The sequence below is a fragment of the Martes martes genome (assembly GCF_963455335.1).
Source record: "Martes martes genome assembly, chromosome: 4".
Classification (NCBI taxonomy): domain Eukaryota; kingdom Metazoa; phylum Chordata; class Mammalia; order Carnivora; family Mustelidae; genus Martes; species Martes martes.
In genome coordinates this window covers 96,527,514-96,552,349 of record NC_137891.1, presented here as the reverse complement: position 1 = coordinate 96,552,349, position 24,836 = coordinate 96,527,514, and the positions used below count along the sequence as shown (strand labels likewise).

The following is a 24,836-nucleotide window of genomic DNA, read 5'->3' as shown; positions in this document are numbered from 1 at the left end:
GTGGACTTTTTTCTGTAATTAAGAGCGGGGGCGATGGTGATGTCTCGACGTATCAAGAAGCAGTTATTTTACCGCCTTTAACTGTTGGGGCTCTCCCCATCCCCCCATTTTTAGATGCGATTGAGGCTAGTTTAGGGCGAGTCACTTCCTGGTCAGGATGGCCTCTTAACTTCCCTTTCGCTCCTCCTTCCTCAGGAAGTGATTTTGCTGTCACGACTCCTCGACAGGGAGAGGTCCCCATGTGTTGTCCGCCCATCCACTCTTTTCTCACTTACTATCGGCTGAACTGATTCTCAGTAATAAATGTGTAAGCCTCAGGACGTTAGCTTCAGAATTTGACCACTTTTCCCTGTAGACACTCCCTTGATTGATTGCATGTATGCACATAAGCCCGCAATGACTCCATCCTTTGCGTCTTACATCCTATTAACGGTAATTTTTGAAAAATAGTTTTCTGTTTCTTGTTAACAAATCAAGAATAGCCAGCGGATTTTTTTTTAACTCTATAAAGGTTTTTTTATATAGCACATAAACTTCATATTAACACATTCAAGTCTGGACAAAGCATCATGCCTTCTTTGATGCTCCACTGTTAATGTCTTTATAGTTAAATTTGTCAGTGTGTAATTTGCATATTTACGTCTTAAAATGTGTTTTAAATACAAGAGCATATTCTACGTTAGGTAGAATAACCTTTTGCTGACAACTGTACACCTTTTTTAACACTTCGTCAGGCATTTCAGTAACTATCTGATTTTAAAGTCTATAGAAATTAGAATGATTTCACTAGATGACTCGTTACAGGACAAGAATTATGTCTTTTCCTACAGTGACTGTTACAAAAATGTGCATTCTTGCGTGCTCTGTAAATGTATCTGGGCTCTTTCTTTTTTTAATAAAAGAGAATGGGATGGCACAAGAGACTGTTTATGGTCCAGGAGTATTCAGTACAGAATAATTTGATTTGTTGCACCTACGTATACCACGTCATTTTGAAATGTTGAAGGATGTGCTAACCATTCACAAATCATTGAACAATGCTTTAGCATTGAATTTTCTCATTCTTGAAAATTCTTGAAATTTCTCATTCTTGAAAACTCTCACATAGAGGAGAAAAGAACATCTTATATATGAATTTATGCTGAAGAGAAGGCTGTAATAAAATGTCTAAGTCAAAGAGTTATGATTCAGATGAAATTAAATTATAGTAAAAATCAAAATAAACATTTGTTAGCTCAACTGATGGTCCACTTGTTTTAAGGAAAAATATGTTACAAGATTTCACTAAACACTTAAATAACAATAAACTTCAGAATTTATGGTGTCCAAACAATACTGCATTTACCAGTATTGTTGAGTTTTTGTCTTTAACAATAGGGTAGAATGCCTTCTTAATTAAACTTGGGAAAATGTAATACATGTATTTCAAAAGAAAGTGCAAATTGAGGTGTCTTTGATTATTGACAATATTTAATAACATTGTCTTGATTTTATAACAGCAGATTTTCTTATTAAAGCATTTTGTACTTTATTTTTTTTTTAAGACTTTATTTGACAGAGAAGGACAGAGTGAGAGAGGGGACACAAGCAGGGGGAGTGGGAGAGGAAGAAGCAGGCCTCCTGCCAAGCATGGAGCCTGATGAGGGGCTCTATCCCAGGACCCTGGGATCATGACCTCAGCCAAAGGCAGCAGCTTAATGACTGAGCCACCCAAGTGCCCCTATAACAGCAAATTTGTGACCAGTTTCCTCTTATCTCCCAGGATACTTCTTTTGTTGCTTGATTTTAATAATGACACAGCAAGCATGTCAAAATTAGTACAGTAAATCTGTCCCAAAATGCTGATGAATTTCATATTCAGTAAACAGTTTTAGATTAGCCACATTTCTTCATTATTGTGGATAACTATGAATAGCTGGTATTAAGAAGTGTCATATAACCCAATGATTTGAGATTACTGAAATTTTGTTAGATCCTTATTTCCAGACAGTAACTAAACTGTGTTTCTCTGTTGCGAATCTGTAAGTAAAAAGAAAGTGCCTTGACTTGTAAGATTACTTCAGTTCTCCTTTAGCTTCGTAGCTACCTTGCCCCCTTTCCTCCAAGCTTCTAATTCCTTTTAACTGAATTCAGGAATTGAAGTATTTTTCCAACAAAACTAGTTGATTTGAATATCTTAGCATTCATAAACAACCCATAAGAGAGATTCTTGTCCTATAAAATTTTCACAACCAAGGCACAATTACAAACAAATTTTTAAGTTATTTTCAGCCGTAATTTGTATTGATTCTTCCTTGAAGGAACTCTAAAGTTTCCATTTTATGTTCTTTTTAACCAAATTCTCAACTGCATTGGATTTGGATTTTTTTAAGGCATTTATGTCATCATGTGGGATATATTTTAATATATATATATTTTTTATCTGTGAATTTGATGTTGGTAATCTCTGATTTCCTTGCAAGTATTCTATAAAAGCTAGTAAGATCAACCATTCTCATAAGTAACTGCTTAGGGTTTTTATTACTTTACAAAGAGGAAGTTGGGTTTTTTAACTTCTACATTGTTACCTGAAATGGTCATGATGAGCTGCCTAAATAAAACAGGAAGTTGAAAGTGTAAAATTACTAGCAGAAATAAATGCTTTTAGTTTTCTCCTCGAGTTCAGTTTCCGAGAATGGGTTGTAGTCTTCTAGTCACTTAGACACTTCAGTTACTTGGTTCCAAATGCTTAACAAGACCAGTATGACAATTAGGAAACTTGAAGTATGAGACAAATTACTCATTTGGGCTCCTTGCATTGTCTGTTTCCTTTATTTCATGATTCACCATTTTAAAAACATAAATGCAAAAAGAATTTTAAGGCTGAAAAAGAATGCAGTTAGCGTATTTTTCCCTTCAGCTTATTAACTAGTAGAATATTTGTGAACAACCTCAAAAATGCCATAACTAAGAAAGAAATCTATATGCCTTAAGCTTAGACAATTATATCATCTTTAGGGCACTTTTTGAGAAACACATTTATCAAAATTATTTAGGAGTGATGTGGGAGATGTAAATAGATACAGAAATTTGAGGGCTCTGTTAAAGCTCATAAAAAATACCCTTTTAAACTGGATTTTTAAAATTATATATTACCTCTTTATTTTACCAGATGATTTATTACCCTCACAGGATAAACCCTAGAGCTTATTCCCAATAGGTATTTTCTAAGAAGTTATCAGTTAGGATTAGTACTGCCATTCTTTTATCTTCCCTTTATTCAGTTGGCTTAGCTGAGTAGTATTCATAGAATCTGTTACAAAATCCTTGGATAGGCTCATAAAGGATAAGCAGGTGCACATTCAGATGCCGAATCTTTGGTTAAGAGTGTAGGTTTATTATAATTTCTTCCAGAACATCTACCTATTTAGGATAATGCTAAGCAAACTGGTATAATTTGTTGAAAAATTCAGGCCCTAGGTTTGTCTGAATCAGAATCTGTGCATTTTTCACTTTACTGTTTTTCCCATGTAACCATGAATGAAAAACCAGAGTAGAGGTGTCCATTTAATGAATTTTAAATGAAATATTGTGATGTAGTACGAAAGAATGATTCTGAGTGTCAGGAGATTTGGCCTCTCTCTGCCGAGCTTTTAGCTACCACAGTGATTTTGGAAACATCACTTAATCTCTGTGGGTCTCAGTTTTCCTGTAAAATAGGTAAAAAGAATTGAATCAAAGTAACCCAACAAAGTTTAATGAACCTTTGCAAACTCTACTAAGAACAGTCTTTTAAAAATTGAAACATTAAAATGTTTCAGGAGTTTCTGTCATTGTCTGCTTTTGCACATTTGCCTGATAAACAGACGTAGTTCTTTGGTAACTGAAACTGTATCTTTTTATTTAGTGCCTAGCATAGCACCAGGTACATAGGTGAGGCACAGTCTATTTATAAGAAGACCAATCAGTCACACTTTCCTTCATTCTCATATTTCCTCAGCACATGCTCCCTTCCCCTACCCCCGTCCCCAGTTATTTCTGGGGTATTTCTCTAGGTATTTCTTGGGTTCTGGAATGTGTCTCACACTCTGGGTTCTTCTTCAGACATTCATTGTGCCTGAGCATCTGCTACTAATACTGGTGATCTGCCATGCCACTGCTGGGAGCCTTAGATCCCTCCAGGAGCATTTTTCCTGGTAAATACCATAAAACTGCAAAGCCTTATACATTCCCATATGACAATGAATATATATATCTAGCCTTGCAGAACCCCTAAGAAAAGTATTTCCTTCATCCACTTTAAGTTCTCTTTTTTAGAGCTCAGAAAAGCACACGCTATAAAATAGGTATCATTTGTGCTTTCCTACTCACGAATTTCTCTCATTTTCTCACATGCCAAAAAAAAAAAGAAGTAGTTCAGGTTCTTCTATGGATCAGCTCCTGAAAATAAAAACCCTGGATAGGAGAAATTAGTCATGATACTGAAGACCATTTAACTACTTGGGGATTTCTGAACTAGGTGATAATTTTAACATGCACTTAACTATTGTTTTCCCTTTTCCTTTCCTCAGAACCTCCTGACACCCTTTGCCTTTCAGTTCATACCACCATTGTTCCCTTTTAGTCACAGAGGCCCAGTACCTTGGCATCATCTTTTTCCTCCTTCTCTCACGTTCAGTTAGTATTCCAGTTCTGTAAGTTCTTCCTTCCTGTCATGAGATTCTGTTCCTCCATTTCCATTAGTATTTTTAAGAAAATTATTTTTGGTGTATATGAGTTATAATCACATGCTCAAAATTAAAATGTAGGACAGGGCATGAGTAAATGTCTCCCCACCCTGTTTTCCAGCCATCTAGTTCCTGAGAGGCAGCCAATCTTAACCAGTTTCTTCTATACCTTTTCTATTCTGTGCATATACAAGCTGACAAATGTACTTTTTACTTAACATCCCACCCATCCACATTCCTTCTCCATTTAGTCTTCAGGACCTTTTCTGATGCTTAAGTTATTTTTAACAACATTCTTAATTGTTCTCTTTACCTCCAGCCTCTTTTTTCTCTCTGCATTTTCAAGTATTAAAATTCTATGTATCACAGCTTCTGCAGTCCATCTCCTCTTAAAGACATCTTCATTCTTGAGTTGCTCAGGCCAAAAAGTTTAGTGTCATCTTTGACTCCTGTTTCTTTCATAATCCACATATAGTCTACTAGCAAATCCTGTAGGCTCTGCCTTCAAAATATGCCCAGAATTTGACTGTTTCTCACCACACCTTATTCCAAATACTATGGAAGAAGCCACTGTGATTGCTTGCCACACAGTGGAGAAGAAGAAGACAACAACAAAGTTGTCTTCTCTCTGATGTCCCTGCTGCTACTCTTGCCTCCTCACCAGCTGCAGGCTGTCTTCAGTGCAGCACCCAGAATAATCTGGTTAGAAAAATATAAGTCAGAACATGTCACTTTTTTGCTCATAATCAATGGCTTCCCATCTTCTTCAGAGTAAAAGTTCCTACTCTGACTACAAGTCCCTATGTCTTTACCACCTACCTCTCTGACCTCATCTCCTACCTATTTTCCACTGGTCCTCCCTGTTCTAGGCACACATTCTCGCCTGAAAGGGTCTTTGAGTTTCCTCTGTGCGCTGGAGTTCTCTTCCTTCTATGTCCTTACTTCCTTCAGCTCTTTCATCAGAAGTCACCTTCTCAATGAAATTTTCTCTGGTCACTCTGTATATTTCCAAATCCTAACATTTCATTATCCCCTTACCTCCCTTTATTTTTTATTCCTTAGCGTTTATTAGTGGCTTTCATACCATGTAGTTTGTTTAATGTTATCTGTTGTTTCTCCATTTGAGTGTAAGGTCCACAAGTACCATACGCTGGTGAGTCTCCACTGCCTAAAACAGTGCTTGGCAAATAGTATGCTGTCAGATACTTGTTGAATGAATGAATGAATGAATCTGACCAATAATAGCATCTGTCTTGATTTCATAACTCTTAGAGGACAGACTGATTTCCAGGTTTTGTGAAGACATATTAAGGATTCCAATACTTCCATATTACTAACAGTTTAATTTTATTAATGGAGCTTCCCATTCAGAAAGTTTCACCACTTCTCCATTACCTACAGAATAAAACCAGACTTGATCTTAGCAAAACTACTGCCTTCTGACTCATCTTATTCTACTCTTCTCTTTTATTATCTCCAAAAAAACCCTCTGTTCCTACGAGACTGGTCTGCTTACAAGAGGCTGTTTTCCCCCCCACCTTTTGTCAGTCCTGCAGTTTCCTCATTTGTAATGCCCTCCTTCTTCCCCGCCCCCCTACAATCTAAAGCACTTTGGAGAGCTCAATTTAGACCCACCTTCCACTTCCTTACAGTAGTCTTTCACCAACCCAGCCCATATCCATCTCCCCTTTCCTCTTAAGTTCTGTGCTCTGTATTTGTACTAGTAATTTGGCTTTGAATTAGTTATTTTTAAATAATTGATAGATCTTTACTGAGGGCTATTATTTGTATAAATTCTTTTGCTAACAGTGGTAAAGTATAAATAATTTAAAAAGCCAAGGTGCTGACTATATACAGTCTTTTAAAAAAAAAATCTTGATGCCCAAGCTCTACCCTATATCTGTTACCTCAGAATGTCTGTGGTTGAAACCTAAGCATCAGTATTTTTAAAGTTCTTCAGGGTGTCCTAACATATAGCAAAAGTTCAGAACCATCAGCTTAAGGCAAAAGGGGATTCATTGGCCTCTTGCACTATTCTTTTTTTCTTTTTTTTAAAGATTTAATTTATTTATTTGAGAATGAGAAGAGAGCAAGAGAGCGAGAGCACATGACTGGGGGCTTGGGGGTAAAGGGAGAAGGAGAAGACTCCCTGCTCACCAGGGAGTCTGATGGGGTGCTTGACCCCGGGACCCTGGGATCATGACTTGAGCCGAAGGCAGACGCTTAACTGACTGAGCCACCCGGGCGCCCCCCGTTCACTATTCTTTCACAGAGAACTGAACTTCAAAGAAAACATCTTACTCAAAATTCAGTAATATCTAGGCATTTACTTAGGTAAAGAAAGTTAAGTATTTGCTATGTGTAAGTCTCTCATGTTACCTCATTGGATTCTTAAAACGATCCTAGATATGAGCAGATATTATATCTAAAAATGAAGAAACAAAGACCTAAGCAATTAAATGTTAAAGCCAGCACGTGAAACCACATCTGACTCCCAAAGGTTTTGAAGAAAAATTAAAATTGGTAAAAAGATGTAACTTTGAGTTAGAATGCCATAACATGCCAGTTGTGCAGTAGATCTTAATGTCAGAAGCTTTTGTTTCCATGCAGCAGAGGTTTTCACCACTGAACGCTACCCTTTTGGACTTTGGTCATTGCTCTCAGCATCTGCATCTCAAGGTGTTTAGTGTGGATTTTTCCCTAGTTTCGTAACTTGGTCTTCCTGTTTCCAAAACAATGCCCACTGTATATCTGGCACTTGGAATCTTTAACCTGTCTGCCCAGTCACCTAGAATAGATGGTGAGAGTGTGTACATTTTAACCCACCTCCTAAGCAGCAGGTTGCTCACATGATCTTTTCACTCATTTTTATCTTTTTTCTGACTCATTAGTACATATCTAACTTTCCTACTTCCTCAGTTCTTTTTTTTTTTTTTTTAAGATTTTTTTATTTATTTGACAGAGAGAGAGACAGATCACAAGTAGGCAGAGAGGTAGGCAGAGAGAGAGAGGGAAGCAGGCTCCCTGCCAAGCAGAGAGCCTGATGCGGGGCTCAATCCCAGAACCCCAGGATCATGACCTGAGCCGAAGGCAGAGGCTTAACCCACTGAGCCACCCAGGCACCCCTACTTGCTCAGTTCTTGATCTAGACATTTAGATCCTCTAATTAAAACAAATAGGGTCTTGGGGCACCTGGGTGGCTCAGTTAAGCATCTGCCTTCTGCTCAGGTCGTGATCCCAGGGTCCTGGGATCCAGTCCCAAGTTGGGCTTCCTGCTGAGCAGGGAGCCTGCTTCTCCCTCTCCCTCTGCCTGCTGCTCTGCTTGCTGGTCTGCTTGTGCTCGCACTCGCACTCTCTCTGTGTCAAATAAATAAAATCTTCAAAAAAATAAATGGGGTCTTTTACCTCCTTCCATATGAATATCAGTGCTATTTTGCATTTAAGGTAAGACATTTTTTAAGGGTTCACTGAGATTGAGCCAGTACTTAATTTTTTTTTCTGTTCAATAGTTGATGTCTTATGGCTTACCACTGACTTTGAACTTCTTTTTTTTTTTTTTTTAAGATTTTATTTATTTATTTGACAGAGGGAGATCACAAGCAGGCAGAGAGGCAGGCAGAGAGAGAGCAGAAAGCAGGCTCCCCTTGGAGCAGAGAGCCCGATGTGGGGCTCGATCCCAGGACTCTGGGATCATGACCTGAGCTGAAGGCAGAGGCTTTAACCCACTGAGCCACCCAGGCGCCCCTGACTTTGAACTTCTAAATGAACACTTAAGCCGTATACTTGGAAATCTTTTTACCAACATTCTGAGGTTTTATATTAGAGTCCAGAATGAGAATGAAGGGATAATTTCCTTCTAACTTGGTGCGTAGAGAAGTTAAAAGGGAATGGTTGGGAAAATAAAATAGACAAGAACTGATTTTTTGTGTCTGTTGTTTTATGCTTAAATATGTCATGTTTGTATACTGTTATACTAGGTGACATAAAATACAACAATGACCCTGTTAAAGAAAAATTATTCTGACACTTGTTAAAATAAGAAGACTTTATTCAGTATTTTTGCATTAGGGGAGAGAGCTAGATCTCGGCTCCAAATAAGGTAAAAACAGCTGGGGATGGGGCACCTGGGTGGCTCAGTGGGTTAAAGCCTCTGCCTTCGGCTCAGGTCATGATCCCAGGGTCCTGGGATCGAGCCCCACATCGGGCTCTCTGCTCAGCAGGGAGACTGCTTCCTCCTCCCTCTCTTTCTGCTTGCCTCTCTGCCTACTTGTGATCTCTGTCTGTCAAATAAATAGATAAAAATCTTTAAAAAAAAAAAAAAACAGCTGGGGAGCTATAGCCATCAAGCAGAGTGAGGGGGTCAGTGATAGAAAATTACCAAGAGGACACATCAGGGGTAGAGGGATTCTTGCTAAACAGCTCTAACAGGATTCTTGTTAAAGGCAGATTGAGGACTTATACTTCAAAGGTGGGGGATAAGGAGCTTGATCAGATATCAGAAGTGGGGGAATTCTCACTAGACTGAAAACAGGATTCTTGGTACGACTGGGTTAGGCAGGTCCTAGATAGGATGGAGACAAGATCAAGGCCTAGCTGAGGAGAGAGCTCAGAGGAGCCTAACATTTGGTCAAGGAGAGACTTTGATACTTCCATGTGTGTTATGTAATTACCTCAATAAATTTTCAAGCAGTTATTCTTTAGAGTTGATAGAGTTTTAAAAATGAAATTGTTGGGAGGTCCTTTCTGTTTGCTAGATGGAATGCTGCCCAATTCATGAATCATTTAATAAAGCCAATTAAATCTTCCATGAATGAATGAGTGAATGAAATTGTTCTACTTAAGACAAACTTGCCTGCTTTCCCTACCTATTGTCTATATCTGACAAACTTAAAATTGGTTGCTATAGAGAAAACGGTTTCTAAGAACTACTTTAAAATGGCTTTTTTTTTTTAAAGATTTTATTTATTTATTTGACAGAGATCACAAGTAGGCAGAGAGGCAGGTAGAGAGACAGAGTGGGGGAAGCAGGCTCCCTGCTGAGCAGAGAGCCCGATGTGGGGCTCGATCCCAGGACCCTGGGATCATGACCTGAGCTGAAGGCAGAGGCTTAACCCTCTGAGCCACCCAGCCGCCCCTAAATAAAATCTTAAAAAAAAAAAAATTTTTTTTGTGCTTTTAAGCTGTTCCCTTACTGATAATGATAAACTGTATATAGCTAAATTTTTATTTCTAAGTACATTCTGAGTCTTTATAGTGTCTCTAGTTCTAAACTAGGAAAATAATATTTATTTGAAATTTTAAAAAACAGCTAACAGTAAATTTTATTTAGTGAAACCAATATTCCATTTGGTCTAGAGATCACTGAGAATATATTTTTTTCCTAGAATTACAGCCCCAAATTAAATTCTCACTAGCCTCTGAGAACCCTCAGCCAGGAGGGAGTTTGTTTATTTGATAAAGGCACTGAAACTGGAATTCTGCAGCTTTGATACTATCAAATATACATGTTAACAGCTTGGAAGCTGCCTATTAAATTATTGCCCCAGACAGTTTATTGTTGATATACTGAAAGCTTTAGAATCAGATGAAGAATTGAACCACATTGAGGCAATGTATTTTTTTTTTTAAAGATTTTATTTATTTATTTGACAGAGATCACATGTAGGCAGAGAAGCAGGCAGAGAGAGAGGAGGAAGCAGGCTCCTCGCGGAGCAGAGAGCCCGACGAGGGGCTCGATCCCAGGACCCTGGGATCATGACCTGAGCTGAAGGCAGAGGCTTTAACCCACTGAGCCTCCCAGGCATCCCGAGGCAAAATGTATGTTTAAAAAAATTTTTTTTCTTGTCAAAATAATATTGAGGGGTGGCCAGTGGGCACCTGGATGGCTCAGTCAGTTAAACATCTGCCTTTGGCTCAGGTCATAATCCCAGGGTCCTGGGATCGATCTTCCCATTGGGCTCCTTGCTCAGTGGGGAGTTGTTTCTCCCTCTGCATCACACTCCCCTCTCCCCACTCCTGCTCTCACACTCTCTCACTTTTTCAAATAAATCTTTAAAAAAAAAAAAAGGTACCATGCTAGGTGGAGGGAGGGAAGAGTAGGCAGAGCACAGTGAATTTTTAAGATGATGAAAATACTCTCTATGATGCTATAATGGTAGATACATGTCATACATTTGTCCAGATCCATAGAATGTAAAACACAAAGAATGAACCCTAATATAAACCCTGGGCCTTGGATGATAATGATGTATCAGCGTAAGTTCATGAACTAACAAACTACCCTGGTGGGGATGTTAATAACGGAGGACGCTCCTGCTCTCTCGTTCACTTACTCTCTTTCTCAAATAAATAAAGAAAATCTTAAAAAAAAAAAAAAAAGCCTGAAAAGCACAACATCTAAATATCTTCAAACAGGAAAAAAAAAACCGTCTTAGGAAATAGCATTGAATTCCATAGAAACAGAACTTACTCTCTTAAGTGGATAAGAATAAGGTAAATCTCTTTCAGGAGGAGAAATGTAGTTATTAATCCTTGAATACTTCTGGAATGATGTAGAATAAAAGTAAGAAAAATAAACATTTATAAAAGTACAATTGGTTACTATTCTTTTAAGTAAACTTTGGAAGATGTGTTACTACTTTAAAGGGAAGTGAAGCAGAGACATTTTGGAGAATTTTTGGTCAGTAAAAAGTTCGCTGATGTTTATAGTTTTTGAAAAAGACTAATGATGGGGAATATAAGGTGACCAGGATCCAAAGAATTTCTAGAAAAGAGAAAGTGTTTCTTAATAATTTGAAGAGTTTGTTCAGTTTAGTAATTTGAAGCAGCAATTATCTGGCTAGGACCAGTTAACAATAGCTGACATTTATTGTGCCTATTTTTTTTTAAGGTTTTATTTTTAAGTAATCTCTACACCTGACTTAGGTCTTAAACCCACAACCCCGAAATCAAGAGTTGCATGCTCCACCAACTGAGCCAGCCAGATGCCCCTATATTTTAAATATTCTGCTGACAACTAATATTATTATCTTTTTTAATTTCATAACAATTGAAAGTAGATACTATCCCGCTTTAGGGCAAGGATATGATTTAAAGACATTAAGTGACTGACTTTCAAATCCAGGTCTGTCTCCAGCTCCAGAGCCTGTATCTTTCCAGTTTACCATAGTATCCCATAGTGATCTGAAAAGCTAAAAAGACTTCCATAGTATCCTGTTATTCAGAAGAATTTTTGTAAACATTTAGTAATTGACTTCTATGTGCTCTTTACTTTGTTGGACTTTGTATAGTATAGAAAAGGAAAGCAAGGCAGTTTTCAAAGAAAACTTTAGTTTTGGGGGACAGAATAGTATCTATAGAACTAATTATCATAGCAATTATATTTTGGGTTTTATAATAAATGTTCAAACAAAGTATGGTATAGTATGGTAGAGGACTCTTGAAATTTTAAGTACTTAGAGTACTTCTTGGAAAGAAACAGAAGAACCCAATCTTTAAAGATAGGAAGGGTTTAGACGGGCAAACATAAGTGGAGAAGCAAAACTTTCAAGAACAGTGTAAGTCAATCCCAGAAGCAAAGTCTTTAATACACACAGTAGTCTAATGAGGGAGGTCAAGATTTTGGTGGACACCAGAGAAACAAGCTGGCAGAGATTTGGCTCCTGCAAAGTCTTTAATACACACAGTAGTCTAATGAGGGCGGTCAAGATTTTGGTAGACACCAGAGAAACAAGCTGGCAGAGATTTGGCTCCTGAAGTATTCAGTTTGGGCCGTATAAACGGGCCTGGGCCTTCCTGGTAATAGAATGGGGCTATTATCTAGGGGAAAATTTCTTCCTTGCCTGTACAGAATTATCCACTAACATTCAAACAGCTGCAGTTGTTAAATACTCTAGTCCTGTTTTAATGTGATTGTCAAGAAAATCATTTTTAAATCAGTTATGAAGATGTACTGTTGAAATATGTGGATCTGTTATTAAAAGATTATTTAATAAGCTAAAAACCCAAGTTTTATAAATTTTCTAAGTGTCTTTTAATATATTTTCTAAAGCTTCTTACTATAGTATTTGAAAATTAACAAAATTAGCAGTTCTGGGGAACAATAAGATACATTAATCGGTTTGATGTTTAAACTTTCAGTACAGGTATTACTAATGTAATAATGAAATTTTGAATCTTGCAAGAATTAGATAATTTTCTTTATTTCCCCCTTTTGGAGAGGTGAAAAGAAGAATGGGAGGAAAACTTATCTCTAGGAAAATCTAGGAAAACTTACCTCTGTTACTTACAGAGTCTAAATTCTCCCTTTTTAGGTTAGAAATATAGTACACTGGATTCTGTGAAATTAACATTATTGCAGTATTTAAGTATATGAAGGGATGGAATTGTGTATGAGACTTGAATTATTCTCCCTTCAAAATATATGTGCAGGCACCTGGCTGGCTCAGTCTGTGGAGCGTGTGACTCTTGACTTCAGGTCATCATCTTGGGGTTGTGAGACTGAGCCTGCTTAAGAATCTCTTTCCCTTTCCCTCTGCCCCTGCCCCACTCTAAAAACATAAATAAAAATAAATATTTTTTAAAAACTTAAAAAAAAGTGTACATGGAGGAGCTCCTGGTTGGCTCAGTTGGTGGATTGTGTGACTACTGATCTTCAGGTTGTAGGTTTGAGCCCCCCACTGGGTGTAGAAATTAGTTAAAATATTGTACAAAATAAATAAAATATATGCGGAGTTATATCCTTCACTGCAGATGACTGCTACGTGCAGTGAAACTATTACTTTATGGAACAGGAATTTATTTTAAAAGCCTTGTTTTTCGTTTGTTTTTTAAAGCAGCAGTTAAGTTTTTGTTCCACCAGAACCTCCATAGCAGTGATTCTCTGCTAGGCTGGGGATGACATGCCTCCCCTCTATAGGATATATGCTTTTTAAAAAAAAATCAAATTTATTTGAGAGAGAGCGAGCGAGTGGGAGAGCACAAGCAGAGGGAGAGGGAGAAGCAGGTTCCCTACTAAGCAGAGAGCCTGATGCAGGGCTCGATCCCGGGATCCTGGAATCTTGACCTGAGCCGAAGGCAGATGCTTAACTAGCTGAGGCACCCAGGCGCCCCGATATACCTGCTTTCAAATTTTCTTTCCCTACCCCAGTCTTACGAATGATTGATTAAAGCACTGTTTTTAAAAGTGTCATCCCTTGGGACACCTGGGTGGCTCAGTAGGTTAAAGCCTCTGCCTTCAGCTCAGGTCATGATCCCAGGATCCTGGAATCGAGCCCCACATCGGGCTCTCTGCTCTGCAGGGAGCCTGCTTCCTCCTCTCTCTCTGCCTGCCTCTCTGCCTACTTGTGACTCTGTCAAATAAATAATAAAATAAAAATATAAAAAAAAAAATAAAAGTGTCATCCCTCATTTGCATTGCCCCCCAAAATATTTTTGCGATCTCTAACTACTTAGCCATTTCACTTTCCCTTTTTACTTCTGCCACTGATTTGGTTTACCTCTACCAAATTTCATCTTGTTTTTATTTATTTATTTATTTGAAAGAGAATGAGTGATCACAAGCAGTGGGGAGGGGTAGAGGGAGAAGCAGACTCCCTGTTGAGCAGGGAGCCCAAAGTGGGACTCTGTCCCAGGACCCTGGGATCATGACCTAACCTGAAGGCAGGTGCTTAACCGACTGAGCCAGCCAGGTGCCCTTCATCTCATGAGTTTTGACCAAGTTTTGAAGCTAGATAATACTGATTTTTTTTAGAAATTTTATTTATTTATTTGAGAGAGAGAATGAGGAAGAGAGAGAGCATGAGAAGAGGGAGGGTCAGAGAGAGAAACAAGACTCCCTGCCAAGCAGGGAGCCTGATGCGGGACTCAATCCCGGGACTCAGGATCATGACCTGAGCCAAAAGGCAGTCATTTAGCCAACTGAGCTACCCAGATGCCCTAGATAATACTGACTTTTAGAGTTATTTTTTATCGTTGTATTTATCCCTCCTAATTTTATTTCAACTACAGCTTTCATAAGCAAGGCTCTGACTCATTTCCTGATTTAAAAAAAAAAAATTCTAAAAGGACTAGGCTAAATCCATGTGATACCATGCTAAAGACAATCCTTCTGGATTTTAATACCTGTTACTACTGCATAGTACAGTTGATTGTCCATTTGCAGGTCCACCTCTGCATAGGTATGTGACCTTGGACAAGGCACTTAAATTCTGAACCTGTTCCTTTTATAGTGGGGATAAGTGTCTCTTGCCTGCCTTCTTAAACAAGCTGTTTTAAGATCAGAAGAGAAGCTGGTTATGAAAGAGGTTTGTAAACAATAAAATAGTAGTCATTCATTTACATTCCTAGCATGTGCCAGGTCTCAGTTCTGGATAATACAGCAAGGAACAAACATAATGAGTTCTTACGTTCTGTGCCAGGGCTTAGCCAATCTGATCCACTGCATGTTTTTATATAGACTACATGCTAATGTTTTCTGAATGGTTAGGGGGAAAAATCAGAAGAAGAATATTTCATGACATCGGAAAATTACATGAAATATAAATTAGAGTATCCAAAATAATGTTTTAATTAGCTCAGTGGAGGTGGAGGTACCTGGGTGGCTCAGTCTGTTAAGCATCTGATCATGATCCTGGGGTCCTGATACGGAGCCCAGGGTCCACCTTCCTGCTTGGCGGGGAGTCTGCTTCTCCCTCTACCACTCCCCCTACGTGTGCTCTCTTACTCATTCTCTCTCTCTCTCTATCAAATAAATACATAAAATCTTTTAAAAAATAATTAGCAGGTCACCTGGGTGTCTTGGTTGGTTGGGTGTCTGCCTTCAGCTTGGGTTCTGATCTCCGAGTCCTAGGATCAGCAGGCCTGCTCTTTTGGCGGCGGGGGAGGGGGGGGTCTGCTTCTCCTTCACCCTCTGCCTGCTGCTCCCCTTGCTTATACTCGATCTCTCTCTCAAATGAATAAATAAATTTTCTTAAAAATTAGCTCAGTGGCAATAATCCTTTACAACTTATACATTTATTAAATCAAATCTTACACTTTAAATATCTTATAACTTTATTTCCCAATAGTACCTCAGTTAAAAATGAATAAAACTTATTGGAACATACTGTGCTCATTTGTTTACAGTTGGGACCAAGACCATGTGCCCCACGTGGCCCTAAAATGTTGACTGTCTGGCCTTTTACATTAGTAGTTTGCTGGCAGTTTACATTAGCAGTTTGCTCTGTGTTCTTGGAATGCTTTTGGGGGTTTTGAGAAAGAAACATTCAGATAGTTCTTTTTTTTTTTTTTTCCCTAGAGAGAGGGAGGGGGAAGGGAGGCAGAGAGAAAAGAGAGAGTCTTAAGCAGGCTCCACACCCAGCACAGAGCCCTACACGGGCCTTGATCTCACAGCCCTAAGATCATGACCTGAGCTGAGATCCAGAGTTAGACGCTTAACTGACTGAGCCCACCAGGTGTCCTTGTAGTGGTAGCAAGTTCCTTGAAGAACAAGAAGGTAAATGGGCTACAGTTGTGAAGGGTGCAGAAAGTATCGTGGCTAATTTGTATATAGGAGTCAGGAAATCAGAAGGTGACTTTTTTTTTTTAAGATTCTGTTTATTTATTTGAGAGACAGACACGGAGAGAGAGAGGAAACACAAGCAGGGGGAGTCGGAGAGGGAGAAGCAGGGTTCGGCTAAGCAGGGAGCCCAGTTTGGGGCTCGATCCCAGGACTCTGGGATTATGACCTGTGCCAAAAGCAGACACTTAACCCCTGAGCCACCCAGGCACCCCAGAAGGTGACATTTGAACAGAGATTTGAATGAAGAGTGATGCTCTGACAGAAGAGTATTTCTGGCAAAAGGCACAAGAAATGTAATCACCCTGAGGCAGTAGTGTAGCTAGCTGTAAGGTCTCAGAGCTGGACAGTAGATGGGGTGAGGGAACCAAATATTGAAGGGCCTTGGAGACCATGGAGCAGATTTTATATTTTTATAGAGAATATATAAATGTAGCATTAAGATTTCAACTACTGTTTCAAGGTATTTTTATGGTATTGTTACAGTGAGAAATCACCTTGCCACTTCAGAGTCTGTTGTCAAAGACTGGCAAATTCTAAGACTTACCTGATACTAAGTAGCCCACCTTTTTAATTTAATTTTATTTTTTTTTAGATTTATTTATTTATTTATTTGACAGAGAGAGATCACAAGTAGGCAGAGAGGCAGGCAGAGAGAGGGAGAGGGGAGCAGGCTCTCTGCTGAGCAGAGAGTCCGATGCGGGACTCGATCCCAGGACCCTGAGATCATGACCCGAGCCGAAGGCAGCAGCCCAACCCACTGAGCCACCCAGGCGCCCCTAGCCCACCTTTTTTAAATAACTCTCAGAAAATAACATGGGTATTATTGACCATGACAGTGTTTTTGGGATCCACCTTTGGCATTTAATGATGACTACATTCTTTTTAGCCATTCATTTAGAATTTCACCCTTGCTTTGCATATACGTCTCCACCTCTCACCAGCTTTCATTAAAAAATGGGGGATGTTTTCATTTCTGTAATTGGACATTTTTCCTATTCTTTTATTTTTTTTAAGATTTTACGTATTCATTTGAGAGAGACAGAACACAGGGCGGGGGTGGAGGGTGTCAGGGAGAGGCAGAGGAAGAAGGAGAAGAAGAAGAAGCAGGGAGCCTGGCATGGGGCTGGATCCCAGGATTTGGAGATCATGACCTGAGCCAAAGGCGGACACCCAGGTGCCCCCATTTTTCCTATTCTTGATATTCTCAGATTTATGGGGATCGCTTACTTTTTTTTCCAGCACTTTAATTATAATTCTTCAGCACTTAAGCCTGAATTCAGATACTACTACTTGATATTCCTCCTTCTCTGACTTTTGTGCACTTTGTGTTTTTTTTTTCTTTAGAAAATGGAAGCAAGCTTTTAGTTTACCTTTCTCTTTCAACATAATCCCTTCATTTTACCAATTAACCATCCTGTACTTTCTATCTTTACGCACTGTGCAGCTAGGAAGTGAATAAGGCTAAGCTCCTGATCAAAAAGCCTATGCAAAATATGACTTTGAAAAGCCTTCCTTGTTGCTTTCAGCATTTTACCAGCCTCATGTTATCCTGTCCTTCAGCTTCCTTGACCTATAGCTTCCTTGACCCATTGCTTTCAGTTTTGATGTCACTCCAAAGCCTTTATCTTGTTTATGTCCTCTTTCATCTTTTTTTTTTTTTAAAGACTTTATCTCATACCCAGCGTGGGGTTCGAATTCACAACCCCAAGATAAAGAGTCTCATGCTCTACTGACTGAGCCAGTCAGGTGCTCCTCTTTCATCTTTAAAAAAATAAATTTATTGGATGGGAGATGTTGGCATGCTCCTCTTTGGATTTTTAAAAATTTAAAAATTATCTTTAATGTACAAGTAATGAAGTAATGGGTGAAATAGATAAAGGGGAGTAAGAAGTACTAACTTCCAGGAAAAAAGTTCTCTTAATCATACAAGTAATTTATATTCCTTGTACAGCTTTTTGAATATGGAGATAAGCCCAAAAAGAAAAGAAAAATATCTTGTAATACCAGAGGAAGTCCTAATTAAAATTAGTAGCTACAGTTGTAGGTGAATATATTTACTCTTAATAAAACAGGAATACATCATTGTGTGAACCTTTTTCACTCAACAGCAGATGATAAACATCAACCTGTGTTAACAGAACACTTCTCAGACTTTTTTGCTCCCGGGACCCCTTTGCACTCTTAGGAATCAAGTTTTTATTTATGTAGCTTATATCTATTTACTAAATATCAAAACTTAAGAGATTTTTAAAGCATTAATTCATTTAAAAACATAATTATTACATGTTAATATAAATGATTGGTATTTTGTTCTGGGGAAAAAAAACTATTTTCCAAAACAAAACAAAAATTAGTGGGAAAGGTAGAACTATTTTACATTTTGCAAATCTTTTAAATATCTACATTCAGTTTTTTGTATGGTGTTGTCTTAGTTTATACATATTGTTTCCTCTGACTGGAATGCCCTCCTTGATATTACTCATCCTTCAGTCCAGCTCATACGTCCCTGTATTTAAAGGCTACCCCACCCCTCCTTACATGCATTAGAGTTGATTACATCTTCTTGGTGCCTCACTGTGGCCTTTAATACTTGCTGTGTTATGTGTCAGGTTCTTGAACTACACACACTTCAATTTTCTTGACAGAAGGGAGTTTCACAACTATGTGAGGGTTATGGGGAAAGCACCTGGACAGAAGTGGGATAGACCACAGCCACTCAGCAGATTTGCCACAAATAGACTAAAAAATAGTTTGCTGTCAAAGTAGGTTTACTAATTTCTTAAATGAGTGATTGACAGCAACAGTTGATGAGGACAGAAATATGATTAACTGCACAGGCCAATGCAAATATACACAGTTGGCAATCCATATGGGAACTGTTAGTCCTGTGTAGTGTAATTTTCATGAGTCGAGCAGCATTTCTTATTTCCTAATTAGAGCTGCTCTTTTTATTGTTAATGTAAGAGCTTTATGGAGTATTTCTTCTTAATCTCCATCAGTTTTCATCCCAGAAAAATAATACATTATCTGTAATTACCCTGTCATGACAGGGTTCTCAAATTTTATGTACATAGAATATTTTAAGGTGTGTGGTGCGGATTCCTTACCTCTGCTTCCACACACATACGGGTTTTGTTTTCTTAGTCTTAAAAAATCAGGTAGAGTTTTATAGCTCAAAGAAATTTTGCAGATATTCTCATCTCTTTTAGGAGTTGGATTATAATGAGGAAATTCAGGACCAAAAAAAGGTTAGTTAGATTGTAGTGTTTCTAGAATCACAAATCCAGTTAGTTAATGGACTGACACAGCTAGTAATTAGAATCCAGGTTTCTGGTCTGCCTTGTTCCACAATCAGTAGATCTTTTTTGATGAAGAAATAAGTTTGTCCATGGGACAGCTTTTCTTTTATTCTTAGAATAAGAGTGTAGTCATATAAGATCTCTTCTGTATAAACCTAAAGTTGTAAAGTGTTTTTTGTCTTTTTCTTATTTTCTTCTCAGTTCCCAGCCTTATTTTCAAGACTCCTGAAATTCTTTTTCCTGCTTAAGAATGGTTTGACTTTGATGGTAGCCTTAATTTGATTGGGTCAGCAAAAAATTTAAATTGTGTGAAGGAGGGGCACCTGGGTGGTTCAGTCATTAAGCAGCTGCCTTTGGCTCAGGTCATGATCCCAGGGTCCTGGAATCGAGCTCCACATTGAGCTCCCTGCTCCACGGGGAGCCTGCTTCTCTCTCTCCCCCTGCTTGTGTTCCCTCTCTGGCTGTGTCTCTCTCTGTCAAATAAATAAATAAAATCTTTAAAAAATAATAAATTGTTTGAAGAAAATTAAGAGGTCAGCAGAGGATGCCTATTTGGAAAGTAGGGCTTAGTTTATTAGTAGATGTATCATGTTCCTCTTTGCCTCTCATCAGTGGATTGAATCATCCTCATACTCATTATCACATCAAAAATTAGGGAATTTTCATCATTTTTTCTGTCATAGTGTGTTAGAATTATACTGTGAGACTCATTTGAGGTCAGTCCTATTATTGCTAACATCATAATTATATATTTATAATGCCAAATGATACTCCAGATTATTTTTTCTTTTAAATGGGTTTGTACATTCTTTGTATTTCACATTTGACTTGATGAGAGCTAAGAGATTAAATTATATGGCAGATTGAGCACATGGTTTCACCTCATGGTTTATGCCAAACCTTATTAGAATGGAAAGAGTGGGGAAAAATTGAATGAGAGGAGAAATGAACTAGTAACTTTTAAAAAGTGGGAGTGCCATCATTGAACCAAAACTTTTTAGCAGTTCTTCATAGAAAGAAAGCAGAGGTAAATTCATAGTGGTGAGAAGTAAGATGAGAAGAAATTATAACCCAAAGCACATTAAAGAAAACTGTTTTGGAAGTAGGAGTCATTTGGAGGAACTTTATTTTAAAAAATCTTTTTTTTTTTTTTTTTTTTAAGATTATTTATTTATTTATTTATTTGACAGAGGGAGAGACAGCGGGAGAGGAATAGAAGTAGGGGGAGTGGAGAGGGAGAAGCAGGCTTCCCCTCAGAAGAGGAAGCCTGATGCAGGGCTCAGTCCCAGGACACTGTGATCATGACCTGAGCCAAAGGCAGATGCTTAACATCTGAGCCACACAGGCGCCCCATGGAGAAACTTTATTTTAGGAGCAAGAAAGAAAAGACTCAAAAGAATCTTAGTGTAGATTGATTGGGGGAACTTTTCTGTAAGCGAACTGTACCACTTGGCTCCTCTTTTCTCCCCCATTTGGCCTAAACTGCAGACAGAAATCCATTTGTCCTCAGAATATAGCATGAGAATGAGCATTGAGAGCAGAGAGGCAGGGCAGTACTTCAGGTAGCCTCTGGCCCTTATGAGGCACCGTCAGAAATTAATCTGCTCATACCCACTGTTCATACCCAGCAGCAAGTCTACTTTTTCCCTCCCCTATAATCACTGGAGACAAACTGCAGGTAAACAGAACAGATAAGCTAAATTAAATTCAAGGAGAAACACCAAACATTTCTGGAAAACCAGTACTATGAAAGAAAATCACCAAACTCAAACAAAAAGCAGATCTAAATTCTTAGGAGACAGTCCATAGAACAAGACTTTAAAGTCAGTATAGTTTTAAAAAAAAGTATAGTTAATACCCTCAAGGAGACTCAAGAGATTATTGCACACACAAAAATAAAAGTTGTGGAAATTTAAAATAGGACAGTTAAAATAATTATCTGAACAGCAAAGTAGACTTAACTGAAGAACATTTTAGTGAATTGAAAAATGGAGCTCTGAGGCCTTCTCCCCAAATAAAGTATAAAATAACAATAGAAGATAAAAATCCAGGAGAAAAAAAATGAGATATGCAGATTAGATTCTATGATTTCAACATCCATCTCTAATAGGAGATCCAGAAAAGTAGAATGGCAATAGGGAGCAGGAGAGGGAGTTAGAAGGAAGAACGGAAGAAATTTTGTCTGTAGTATTCTTTAGGACCTTTAATGGTGTTTAATAGTTTAGGTGATGTCATTTTGTCTTATTTTTAAAATTAGGGGATACTGCTTGCATTGTTGCATCATTATTAGGTACGCTGTAGAATTTTGGTAGATAATCCTTTTTCAAGTTAAAGAAGTTTATTCCTACCCCAAATTAGTAGTTCTGTGGTTTTATGATATTTAAGTGTTGAATTTTGTCTTTTTTTCCCAGCATGAGTTAAGAGAATCACAAGGGTTTGCTCCTTTATACTGATTTATTAGTATTGAACCATTCTGCATGGCTATAAACACCATAAACACAATTTGGTATCCTACCAGTTTACTAATTTATTTAGTTTTGTTTAAATGTTTATGAGAATAGGATCATAGATTTCTCTTTTTGTGACTGTGGTATATTTGGGGGAAAGTTTTAAATTAGCAATAATTGTGTTCGGATAAACCTCGTTGGCTTTGATACTGCCAACTGCACAAAGCTATAACTGTAGTATATTTTGACCAAAAACTGATTATTCAGCTTTTTAAAGAAAAATAAAACTTAATCAAAGCAGCGTGGATATCCCCAAATCAGGACTAAGCTATATTGATGCTAAAAGTTTTGGGATATTTTGCGAAAAAAAAATTTTTTTTTGCTCCTAAGCAGTAAAGGTTTAAATAGGAAGTGTTATTTCAAGGAATGTGATGAAATTTTTGTAATCTGTTATATTCTTTTATATATTAGTCTCATTTTATTTCTCTTTAGGTGCGCATAGCTGCTAAATTCATCACTCATGCACCCCCAGGGGAATTTAATGAAGTGTTCAATGGTGAGTAAATATTAGTATATTTTAAACTCTCCTTAATTACATATAAGTTATCTCGTTTAATCCTTACAGCACATTATAGCTATAGCTAAGGAAGTCAAGATTCAAATAGGTGAAAGTAACTTATCCATTGTCACCTAGCTAGTCAAGTGTCAGAGCAAGGATTCTCACCCAGGTCTGAGTCAAAAGCAAATTCTTAACCCATAAATTAGGTTACCTATCTTATGTGAGAAAAGATCTAAAGTAGTTTAATACTGATTAAGTAGAGAAGCAATATTAAATTGTTTTCATAGTCTTATATCATTATAAATCATAGCTTAAGTTTCTTCAGTGCTTTCACTCAAGACATGCCCGTAATTCATACAGGACACTTTCTAAAACCATTGGGGCTGAACTGATTGCGTCTGGGTGGCTTGTCACATACACAGCTTCTAGCGTTACTGTCCTGTTAGGATTTCTCATTCATTAGATCTGAGGTAGAATTGGGTAATCTGTTTTATCAGGTTCTCCTAGGTGATTCTGAGTCACAGCCAGTTTGGGAACCACTTTTCCAATACATTTATAACCTTCTGTGCTACTCACTGTCTTAACATAATATAGAATGAAAAATGTAGATGAGGCATCTCAAACTTCATGATAAAATCGATCATTATAATCCCATTTTAAGTTGTTAAATTCATCGTAAAGTTCTTTGTGCATCTTGGCTCATTTGCGCAAGCATGTATTTTGAAATTGAAGTTTTACGTTAGACAGCTACTAACTTAAAAGGAACTATATGATGATATTTATCTGTACTTGGCCCAGAGCCCTATACATCATAGAACAATCAGTAATCTCCACCGATAAAAATTCATGATGTAGATAAAGAGTAACCAGGAGAACATGTAAACATTTACTATAAGGAGTAAATAATACAATAGAAATAAATCCAAACATTCTTCCTTATAGACTTGTTTGTGGATTTTGAACACTAATAGCAAAAGAAACTAATGCAGCCTTGTTTTCTCTGGTCTTTTTTCCATATTGACCAGATATAAATTTTCAACAACTGAGCTTTTAGGAAGTTTTCCTACGACTTGAGCTTTATCCAGCTGATTAGCTCTGATAAATTCTTGTTTTAACAAGTTAATAGCCTTTGTAGTTAGAAGTCCCTTGTTTTATTTCTGACAACTGAATGTACTTTACAGGACTATCATGAGAATAATTGATATGGAAGCATTAGATTAAGAATTGGCAAGCTATTAAAAAAAAAGTTGGCAAGCTACTTGTGGCATGAGGGCTGGTTTTTATTGGCATGCTACACGTTGGCCTCTGCCAGCCTCTTTCCGAAGCCCTAAGAGTCAGTGGCCTTTGGCTTATAGTCTTCTCTATTAGAGTTAATGCTTGATAGTTTCTTATATAACAAGGACTCTCCTCTCCCAAAAGAAGAGTGACTAGACTCTTCACACACACAGCCTTTTTTTTTTTTGACACACAGTTTTTTAAAAGGATATAGTCCCCTACATTAGATCCTTCATAGAAAAATATATTCAGCGATTTCACTGCCACTGATTGAATTTTGCCCAGCTTTCTTGGTCTGATGTTACAGAAAAACCTCCAGTTCTTAATCTCATTTTAAAGGATTCTTTAGATACAAAATTAATAGTCCTAACTATAACTTTCTTTAAACCATGTTTTTCATTTGCTATGAAATACTTTGAGAAGTTACTGTTGTGGTGCCTGGGTGGCTCAGTGGGTTAAGCCTCTGCCTTCGGCTCAGGTCATGATCCCAGGGTCCTGGGATCGAGCCCCGCATCGGGCTCTCTGCTCAGCAGGGAGCCTGCTTCCCTCTCTCTGCCTGCCTCTCTGCCTACTTGTGATCTCTGTCAAATAAATAAATAAAATCTTTAAAACAAAAAGTTACTGTTAGATTATTGTATCACAAATAATTACATGCAAATTTATGAACATTAGCATCTGTCACTTGCGTTTTTAGAATTTCTATGTAGCGGTGCTTGGGTGGCTCAGTTAGTTAAGCATCTGCCTTCCACTCAGTTCGTAATCCCAGGGTCCTGGGATTGAGACCCACCAGAGAGCCTGCCTCTCCCTCTCCCTCTGCCTGATGGTCCCCCTGCTTGTGCTCGCTCTGTCAAAAAAAAAAAAAAATTTTTTTTAAGATTTTATTTATTTATTTGACAGACAAAGATCACAAGTAGACAGAGAAGCAGGCAGAGAGAGAGGAGGAAGCAGGCTCCCTGCCGAGTAGAGAGCCTGATGTGGGGCGCAATCCCA

The 24,836-nt window shown here is 38.0% G+C and overlaps 1 protein-coding gene across 1 annotated transcript in view; it reads left to right on the top strand.

Moving 5' to 3' along the window:
• CAPZA1 (capping actin protein of muscle Z-line subunit alpha 1) overlaps positions 1-24,836 on the top strand; it is a 48,316-nt gene that overhangs the window by 995 nt on the left and 22,485 nt on the right. Inside the window, exon 2 of the mRNA XM_080802372.1 lies at positions 22,505-22,568. Coding sequence (XP_080658498.1) covers positions 22,505-22,568 — 64 coding nt within the window. The remainder of the gene's footprint in view (positions 1-22,504; positions 22,569-24,836) is intronic.